This window comes from Coregonus lavaretus (assembly GCF_964263955.1).
Source record: "Coregonus lavaretus genome assembly, chromosome: 12".
Taxonomy (NCBI): domain Eukaryota; kingdom Metazoa; phylum Chordata; class Actinopteri; order Salmoniformes; family Salmonidae; genus Coregonus; species Coregonus lavaretus.
Window position 1 is genome coordinate 6448497 of NC_139999.1, and position 10532 is coordinate 6459028.

Below are 10532 nucleotides of genomic sequence, written 5' to 3' on the forward strand. Positions count from 1 at the left end.
ACAAGAACACTTTATTAGAACAAGAATACTGAAATAAGGAAATGAATACCCACCAGGGCTCTCACCTCCTCCCTGTAGGCTGTCATTCTGAGGGAAGCACAGTAAAACCTCCCTGGTAACCTAAAAATGTACGTTCCCAGACCAGACACATTTTTCACTTACTTTCTCAGAAGGTTTACAAAACGTTCAGTTTTACCGGAAACGTATAGCTTCGTTCCCAGAACCAATAGCAACCTCCAAGGAACTCAATGTGCTAGCTGGGTAATTCTGCACAGTAGGTTACTCATAGACGTTGAGAAAAGTTAAAGGCCTATCATTTGTCTTTGTGTTGTGAGCAAAGAGGTGGGTTGGAAATAATAAGGAATTAGTGAGGCTGTTAATAGGATACAAGGAATATAATTATCTGTGTGTGTCACAGAGAATAAAGTTCACATTCTCACATAACACTTAGGAAGTGTCACTCGGTACTGCCTCAAAGGAATCGTCGGGAAAGTAATCTTATCTTTTCACAAAAACTGATAGCAGTTTCTTAAAGCGACAGTACACAACTGTAATTTGAATCAAATAAGTAAGATAATAAGTAAACATACACTGACTCCTGACTCCATAGTTATGAATCAGAGTCATGGTGTGGGCATGACTAGTCTAAATGTCTCTCATTTTGGCTGTGTGTATGTGTGGCCCCAAGGTCCAAGGCAGCTGGCATCTATCAATCCGAGTCGTTCCCTGCCCTGTAGCCCCCAACAAGACTACCCACCTACTGCCCTCATGCAGGCTAGTGCACTAAGAGCACACATGCTGTTGTCTCTTGCTAACTCTTAAACATGACTATGTATTGAAGATTAAATGACAGCGAGAGAGGAGCTGAATGTCTGTCTGTCTGTGTGTGTGTGTGTGTGTGTGTGTGTGTGTGTGTGTGATACAAAAAGAGACAGACAGAGAGAAATACAGTATAATGTAGACCTAAAACAAACCCTGGATTAATAATGTGGAATGCTGAAGGGGTCAGGGTATTTATAGCCACTCTCCAGCATGGCACTTCGCAGTAAGAGGAGACGGAAATGTGATGTGTGTTAGAGAGGCAGAGAGAGGTAGAGAGCGGTAGAGAGGGGTAGAGAGGGTTAGAGAGGGGTAGAGAGGGGTAGAGAGGGTTAGAGAGGGGTAGAGAGCGGTAGAGAGGGTTAGAGAGGGGTAGAGAGGGTTAGAGAGGGTTAGAGAGAGGTAGAGAGGGTTAGAGAGGGGTAGAGAGGGGTAGAGAGGGTTAGAGAGGGTTAGAGAGAGGTAGAGAGGGTTAGAGAGGGGTAGAGAGGGGTAGAGAGGGGTAGAGAGGGTTAGAGAGGGGTAGAGAGGGGTAGAGAGGGGTAGAGAGAGGTAGAGAGAGGTAGAGAGGGTTAGAGAGGGTTAGAGAGGGTTAGAGAGAGGCAGAGAGAGGTAGAGAGCGGTAGAGAGAGGTAGAGAGGGGTAGAGAGGGGTAGAGAGGGGTAGAGAGGGGTAGAGAGGGTTAGAGAGAGGTAGAGAGAGGTAGAGAGGGGTAGAGAGGGTTAGAGAGAGGTAGAGAGGGTTAGAGAGGGGTAGAGAGGGGTAGAGAGGGGTAGAGAGAGGTAGAGAGGGTTAGAGAGAGGTAGAGAGGGGTAGAGAGGGGTAGAGAGGGGTAGAGAGGGTTAGAGAGGGGTAGAGAGGGTTAGAGAGAGGTAGAGAGGGTTAGAGAGGGGTAGAGAGGGGTAGAGGGGTAGAGAGGGGTAGAGAGGGTTAGAGAGGGTTAGAGAGAGGTAGAGAGAGGTAGAGAGGGTTAGAGAGAGGTAGAGAGGGGTAGAGAGGGGTAGAGAGGGTTAGAGAGAGGTAGAGAGGGTTAGAGAGGGGTAGAGAGGGGTAGAGGGGTAGAGAGGGGTAGAGAGGGTTAGAGAGGGTTAGAGAGAGGTAGAGAGAGGTAGAGAGGGTTAGAGAGAGGTAGAGAGGGTTAGAGAGGGTTAGAGAGGGGTAGAGATGGGTAGAGAGAGGTAGAGAGAGGTAGAGAGGGTTAGAGAGGGGTAGAGGGGTAGAGAGAGGTAGAGAGAGGTAGAGAGGGTTAGAGAGAGGTAGAGAGGGTTAGAGAGGGTTAGAGAGGGGTAGAGATGGGTAGAGAGAGGTAGAGAGAGGTAGAGAGGGGTAGAGAGGGTTAGAGAGAGGTAGAGAGGGTTAGAGAGGGGTAGAGAGGGGTAGAGAGGGGTAGAGAGAGGTAGAGAGAGGTAGAGAGGGTTAGAGAGGGTTAGAGAGGGTTAGAGAGGGTTAGAGAGAGGCAGAGAGAGGTAGAGAGCGGTAGAGAGGGTTAGAGAGGGTTAGAGAGGGTTAGAGAGAGGCAGAGAGAGGTAGAGAGCGGTAGAGAGGGTTAGAGAGGGGTAGAGAGGGGTAGAGAGGGGTAGAGAGGGTTAGAGAGGGGTAGAGAGGGGTAGAGAGGGGTAGAGAGAGGTAGAGAGAGGTAGAGAGGGTTAGAGAGGGTTAGAGAGGGTTAGAGAGAGGCAGAGAGAGGTAGAGAGCGGTAGAGAGAGGTAGAGAGGGGTAGAGAGGGGTAGAGAGGGGTAGAGAGGGGTAGAGAGGGTTAGAGAGAGGTAGAGAGAGGTAGAGAGGGGTAGAGAGGGTTAGAGAGAGGTAGAGAGGGTTAGAGAGGGGTAGAGAGGGGTAGAGAGGGGTAGAGAGAGGTAGAGAGGGTTAGAGAGAGGTAGAGAGGGGTAGAGAGGGGTAGAGAGGGGTAGAGAGGGTTAGAGAGGGGTAGAGAGGGTTAGAGAGAGGTAGAGAGGGTTAGAGAGGGGTAGAGAGGGGTAGAGGGGTAGAGAGGGGTAGAGAGGGTTAGAGAGGGTTAGAGAGAGGTAGAGAGAGGTAGAGAGGGTTAGAGAGAGGTAGAGAGGGGTAGAGAGGGGTAGAGAGGGTTAGAGAGAGGTAGAGAGGGTTAGAGAGGGGTAGAGAGGGGTAGAGGGGTAGAGAGGGGTAGAGAGGGTTAGAGAGGGTTAGAGAGAGGTAGAGAGAGGTAGAGAGGGTTAGAGAGAGGTAGAGAGGGTTAGAGAGGGTTAGAGAGGGGTAGAGATGGGTAGAGAGAGGTAGAGAGAGGTAGAGAGGGTTAGAGAGGGGTAGAGGGGTAGAGAGAGGTAGAGAGAGGTAGAGAGGGTTAGAGAGAGGTAGAGAGGGTTAGAGAGGGTTAGAGAGGGGTAGAGATGGGTAGAGAGAGGTAGAGAGAGGTAGAGAGGGGTAGAGAGGGTTAGAGAGAGGTAGAGAGGGTTAGAGAGGGGTAGAGAGGGGTAGAGAGGGGTAGAGAGAGGTAGAGAGAGGTAGAGAGGGTTAGAGAGGGTTAGAGAGGGTTAGAGAGGGTTAGAGAGAGGCAGAGAGAGGTAGAGAGCGGTAGAGAGGGTTAGAGAGGGTTAGAGAGGGTTAGAGAGAGGCAGAGAGAGGTAGAGAGCGGTAGAGAGAGGTAGAGAGGGGTAGAGAGGGGTAGAGAGGGGTAGAGAGGGGTAGAGAGGGGTAGAGAGGGTTAGAGAGGGTTAGAGAGGGGTAGAGGGGGTTAGAGAGGGTTAGAGAGGGTTAGAGAGAGGTAGAGAGAGGTAGAGGGGGTAACAATAATCGTTATTTATTGTGTTACTATTTTCTATTTTTGTTAGCTAATTTCCTTACTTTTTAACTCTGCATTGTTGGGAAAGTGCTCGTAAGTAAAGTAGAGAGGCAGATAGACCTTGGGTTAAGGGGGAGGGTCTTAGATCCAACTAGCCGACAAGATAGGTGACTCACTTGTGGAAGAGTTCCCGGTCCATCATGACGTCATGAAAAGATTCCGATACGGAGCGGCGCAGCTTGTCCATACAGTCCTTCAGTCGGGGGTCTGATGTATTAAGACCTGTCCTCTTCAGAGCCTGATCAAATCAAACTTTATTTAAAGCGCATTTAAAACCGCAAGACACTTTACGGTCAAATCAATACAATGAAAGGCAATAAAATAACATAGATATTATACAAGGGTTTGGTTAGGGAGAAAGGAAATGAATTATGGCAACATCAAAACAAAAAATGTACTGTAAATAAAACTGCCTCGTCTTGTCGAGTATACACCTTACAAAGTTATTAATACTGTTATGAGAGGCACTTGGATGTGAACTAACGTCATAGGAACTAACTTTAACTCATCTTGTGACCCACTGACAGAGATGAGCCTTGTTCCAAGTTGAGCACTTCATTTTTATAATTAAGCTGGGTGAAGCTCGCTTGGGTATGCTTTCAGTCACTTGTTGCGAGTGTTTTGATTCAAACAGCACAGTACTGTTGGTGCAATATGAAACAAAGATCAAATCAGAGCCTTGACTATCTAAAGTGCATTCGGAAAGTATTCAGACCCCTTGACTTTTTACAGCCTTATTCTAAAATGGATTAAATAAAACATTTTCCTCATCAATCTACACACAACACCCCCATAATGACAAAGTGAAAACAGGTTTTTAGAAATTCTTGGAAATGTATTACAAATAAAAAACTGAAATACCTTATTTACATAAGTATTCAGACCCTTTGCTATGAGACTCGAAATTGAGCTCAGGTGCATCCTGTTTCCATTGATCATCCTTGAGATGTTTCTACAACTTGATTGGAGTCCACCTGTGGTACATTCAATTGATTGGACATGATTTGGAAAGGCACTCACCTGTCTATATAAGGTCCCAGAGTTGACAGTGCATGTCAGAGCAGAAACCAAGCCATGATGTCGAAGGAATTATCAATAGAGCTCCGAGACAGGATTGTGTCGAGGCACAGATCTGGGGAAGGGTACCAAAACATTTCTGCAGCATTGAAGGGCCCCAAGAACACAGTGGCCTCCATCATTCTTACATGGAAGAAGTTTGGAACCACCAAGACTCTTCCTAGAGCTGGCCGCCCGGCCAAACTGAGCAATCGGGGAAGAAGGGCCTTGGTCAGGGAGGTGACCAAGAACCCGATGGTCACTCTGACAGAGCTCCAGAGTTCCTCTGTGGAGGTGGGAGAAACTTCCAGAAGGTCAACCATCTCTGCAGCACTCCACCAATCAGGCCTTTATGGTAGAGTGGCCAGATGGAAACCACTCCTCAGTAAAAGGCACATGACAGCACTCTTGGAGTTTGCCAGAAGGCACCTAAAGACACTCAGACCATGAGAAACCAAGATTGAACTCTTTGGCCTGAATGCCAAGCGTCACGTCTGGAGGAAACCTGGCACCATCCCTACGGTGAAGCATGGTGGTGGCAGCGTCAAGCTGTGGGGAAGTTTTTCAGCGGCAGGGACTAGGAGACTAGTCAGGATCGAGGGAAAGATGAACGGAGCAAAGTACAGAGAGATCCTTGCTGAAAACCTGCTCCAAAGCGCTCAGGACCTCAGACTGGGGCGAAGGTTCACCTTCCAACAGGACAACGACCCTAAGCACACAGCCAAGACAACGCAGGAGTGGCTTCGGGAAAAGTCTCTGAATGTTCTTGAGTGGCCCAGCCAGAGCCCGTATTTGTGGTCCTCTGTAGCTCAGCTGGTAGAGCATGGCGCTTGTAACGCCAGGGTAGTGGGTTCGATCCCCGGGACCACCCATACGTAAAAATGTATTCACACATGACTGTAAGTCGCTTTGGATAAAAGCGTCTGCTAAATGGCATATTATTATTATTATTATTATTATTGAACCCGTTTCAACATCTCTGGAGAGACCTGAAAATAGCAGTGCAGCGACACTCCCCATCCAACCTGACAGAGCTTGAGAGGATCTGCAGAGAAGAATGGGAGAAACTCCCCAAATATAGGTGTGCCAAACTTGTAGCGTCATACCCAAGAAGACTTGAGGCTGTAATCACTGCCAAAGGTCCTTCAACAAAGTACTGAGCAAAGGGTCTGAATACTTATGTAAATGTGAGATTTCCGTTTTTAATTGTTAATACATTTTCAAGAAATTCTAAAAACCAGTTTTTGCTTTGTCATTATGGGGTATTGTGTGTAGATTGATGAGGAAAAAACAACAATTTAATCAGTTTTAGAATAAGGCTGTAACTTAACAAAATGTGGAAAAAGTAAAGGGGTCTGAGTACTTTCCGAATGCACTGTATTGACATCCTATACAACTGATTCTTTAATTGAACAAGTTACAGTTAATTTGTGGTGATTGCATTACGTTGGAAGACAAAACCCCCATGTTATTGTTGCTTGATGATACAACCTAATCGAGTCTCTGTAGTAACTATGCAGGGTAATCTTTACAACCTAATCGAGTCTCTGTAGTAACTATGCAGGGTAATCTTTACAACCTAATCTAGTCTCTGTAGTAACTATGCAGGGTAATCTTTAGAACCTAATCTAGTCTCTGTAGTAACTATGCAGGGTAATCTTTACAACCTAATCTAGTCTCTGTAGTAACTATGCAGGGTAATCTTTACAACCTAATCTAGTCTCTGTAGTAACTATGCAGGGTAATATTTACAACCTAATCTAGTCTCTGTAGTAACTATGCAGGGTAATCTTTACAACCTAATCTAGTCTCTGTAGTAACTATGCAGGGTAATCTTTACAACCTAATCTAGTCTCTGTAGTAACTATGCAGGGTAATCTTTACAACCTAATCTAGTCTCTGTAGTAACTATGCAGGGTAATCTTTACAACCTAATCTAGTCTCTGTAGTAACTATGCAGGCTAATCTTTACAACCTAATCTAGTCTCTGTAGTAACTATGCAGGGTAATCTTTACAACCTAATCTAGTCTCTGTAGTAACTATGCAGGGTAATCTTTACAACCTAATCTAGTATCTGTAGTAACTATGCAGGGTAATCTTTACAACCTAATCTAGTCTCTGTAGTAACTATGCAGGGTAATCTTTACAACCTAATCTAGTCTCTGTAGTAACTATGCAGGGTAATCTTTACAACCTAATCTAGTCTCTGTAGTAACTATGCAGGGTAATCTTTACAACCTAATCTAGTCTCTGTAGTAACTATGCAGGGTAATCTTTACAACCTAATCTAGTCTCTGTAGTAACTATGCAGGGTAATCTTTACAACCTAATCTAGTCTCTGTAGTAACTATGCAGGGTAATCTTTACAACCTAATCTAGTCTCTGTAGTAACTATGCAGGGTAATCTTTACAACCTAATCTCTGTAGTAACTATGCAGGGTAATCTTTACAACCTAATCTAGTCTCTGTAGTAACTATGCAGGGTAATCTTTACAACCTAATCTAGTCTCTGTAGTAACTATACAGCTAATCTTTACAACCTAATCTAGTCTCTGTAGTAACTATGCAGGCTAATCTTTACAACCTAATCTAGTCTCTGTAGTAACTATGCAGGGTAATCTTTACAACCTAATCGAGTCTCTGTAGTAACTATGCAGGGTAATCTTTACAACCTAATCTAGTCTCTGTAGTAACTATGCAGGGTAATATTTACAACCTAATCTAGTCTCTGTAGTAACTATGCAGGGTAATCTTTACAACCTAATCTCTGTAGTAACTATGCAGGGTAATCTTTACAACCTAATCTAGTCTCTGTAGTAACTATGCAGGGTAATATTTACAACCTAATCTAGTCTCTGTAGTAACTATGCAGGCTAATCTTTACAACCTAATCTAGTCTCTGTAGTAACTATGCAGGGTAATCTTTACAACCTAATCTAGTCTCTGTAGTAACTATGCAGGGTAATCTTTACAACCTAATCTAGTCTCTGTAGTAACTATGCAGGGTAATCTTTACAACCTAATCTAGTCTCTGTAGTAACTATGCAGGGTAATCTTTACAACCTAATCTAGTCTCTGTAGTAACTATGCAGGGTAATCTTTACAACCTAATCTAGTCTCTGTAGTAACTATGCAGGGTAATATTTACAACCTAATCTAGTCTCTGTAGTAACTATGCAGGCTAATCTTTACAACCTAATCTAGTCTCTGTAGTAACTATGCAGGGTAATCTTTACAACCTAATCTCTGTAGTAACTATGCAGGGTAATCTTTACAACCTAATCTAGTCTCTGTAGTAACTATGCAGGGTAATCTTTACAACCTAATCTAGTCTCTGTAGTAACTATGCAGGGTAATCTTTACAACCTAATCTAGTCTCTGTAGTAACTATGCAGGGTAATATTTACAACCTAATCTAGTCTCTGTAGTAACTATGCAGGGTAATCTTTACAACCTAATCTAGTCTCTGTAGTAACTATGCAGGGTAATATTTACAACCTAATCTAGTCTCTGTAGTAACTATGCAGGCTAATCTTTACAACCTAATCTAGTCTCTGTAGTAACTATGCAGGGTAATCTTTACAACCTAATCTAGTCTCTGTAGTAACTATGCAGGGTAATATTTACAACCTAATCTAGTCTCTGTAGTAACTATGCAGGCTAATCTTTACAACCTAATCTAGTCTCTGTAGTAACTATGCAGGGTAATCTTTACAACCTAATCTCTGTAGTAACTATGCAGGGTAATCTTTACAACCTAATCTAGTCTCTGTAGTAACTATGCAGGGTAATCTTTACAACCTAATCTAGTCTCTGTAGTAACTATGCAGGGTAATCTTTACAACCTAATCTAGTCTCTGTAGTAACTATGCAGGGTAATATTTACAACCTAATCTAGTCTCTGTAGTAACTATGCAGGGTAATCTTTACAACCTAATCTAGTCTCTGTAGTAACTATGCAGGGTAATATTTACAACCTAATCTAGTCTCTGTAGTAACTATGCAGGCTAATCTTTACAACCTAATCTAGTCTCTGTAGTAACTATGCAGGGTAATCTTTATAACCTAATCTCTGTAGTAACTATGCAGGGTAATCTTTACAACCTAATCTAGTCTCTGTAGTAACTATGCAGGGTAATCTTTACAACCTAATCTAGTCTCTGTAGTAACTATGCAGGGTAATCTTTACAACCTAATCTAGTCTCTGTAGTAACTATGCAGGGTAATCTTTACAACCTAATCTAGTCTCTGTAGTAACTATGCAGGGTAATCTTTACAACCTAATCTCTGTAGTAACTATGCAGGGTAATCTTTACAACCTAATCTAGTCTCTGTAGTAACTATGCAGGGTAATCTTTACAACCTAATCTAGTCTCTGTAGTAACTATGCAGGGTAATATTTACAACCTAATCTAGTCTCTGTAGTAACTATGCAGGGTAATCTTTACAACATAATCTAGTCTCTGTAGTAACTATGCAGGGTAATCTTTACAACCTAATCTAGTCTCTGTAGTAACTATGCAGGGTAATATTTACAACCTAATCTAGTCTCTGTAGTAACTATGCAGGGTAATCTTTACAACCTAATCTAGTCTCTGTAGTAACTATGCAGGGTAATCTTTACAACCTAATCTAGTCTCTGTAGTAACTATGCAGGGTAATCTTTACAACCTAATCTAGTCTCTGTAGTAACTATGCAGGGTAATCTTTACAACCTAATCTAGTCTCTGTAGTAACTATGCAGGGTAATCTTTACAACCTAATCTAGTCTCTGTAGTAACTATGCAGGGTAATATTTACAACCTAATCTAGTCTCTGTAGTAACTATGCAGGGTAATCTTTACAACCTAATCTAGTCTCTGTAGTAACTATGCAGGGTAATCTTTACAACCAAATCTAGTCTCTGTAGTAACTATGCAGGGTAATCTTTACAACCTAATCTAGTCTCTGTAGTAACTATGCAGGGTAATCTTTACAACCTAATCTAGTCTCTGTAGTAACTATGCAGGGTAATCTTTACAACCTAATCTAGTCTCTGTAGTAACTATGCAGGGTAATCTTTAGACTGATGTGTTGTGATCTTCACCAGACACATTCCTTCCAGTCCTCCATTAGGCACGGAGGCATGGAGACTATTTCATTACAATAACATAATGAAATACTGTTCCACGATACACCTCTGTGTGTATTCAATCAAATTGATTTATAAATAGCAGATGTCACAAAGTGCTATACAGAAACCCAGCCTAAAACCACAAACAGCAAGCAATGCAGATGTAGAAGCACGGTGGCTAGGAAAAACTCCCTAGAAAGGCAGGAACCTAGCAAGAAACCTAGCGAGGAACCAGGCTCTGAGGGGTGGCCAGTCCCCTTCTGGCTGTGCCGGGTGTTGATTATAAGAGCACATGGCCATTTAAGGCCAGATTGTATTCACCCTTTTGTTGCCCACTGTTTCTTGCAATAAAGTGACAATTAACAGCAATAGTTAAATGTATCCATTGTTTGAGTTACTAATAGTATTTAGAAAATGCAATAACATACAGATTATTAATAAAAAAAAGTTAAAGGACTCAACTAATTGGCCTGTCTTGAAATGTAATTGTGCTAAAAAAAAAAACAATCTTGATATAGTTGTACTATTATTAAATGGCTGCACTGCAATGTAATGAACACCATGTCAGCTTGCTCAAGGGATGCAATCGACGAACGGGTCACTTGTTGCACCTGCCTTCCCTTGCTCATAATTAACCTACTTCCCCAAAGCGAATAAAGTTGGTTCTGTGCAGCCAGTGGCAGTTCGGTGTCTCCAATAACTCTTGAACCCAGCATACCTGGGGT

The 10532-nt window shown here is 43.0% G+C and overlaps 1 protein-coding gene across 2 annotated transcripts in view; it reads right to left on the minus strand.

Annotated features, from left to right (window-relative positions):
* Window positions 1–10532, minus strand: part of LOC311138953 (glutaminase kidney isoform, mitochondrial-like) — a 47077-nt gene that overhangs the window by 35546 nt on the left and 999 nt on the right. Inside the window, exon 3 of one of the 2 annotated variants that reach the window (XM_084173769.1) lies at window positions 3754–3875. In XM_084173769.1, coding sequence (XP_084029895.1) covers window positions 3754–3875 — 122 coding nt within the window. Of the gene's footprint in view, window positions 1–3753; window positions 3890–10532 lie in introns of both variants that reach the window. The other variant, XM_084173770.1, reaches the window with a different exon arrangement.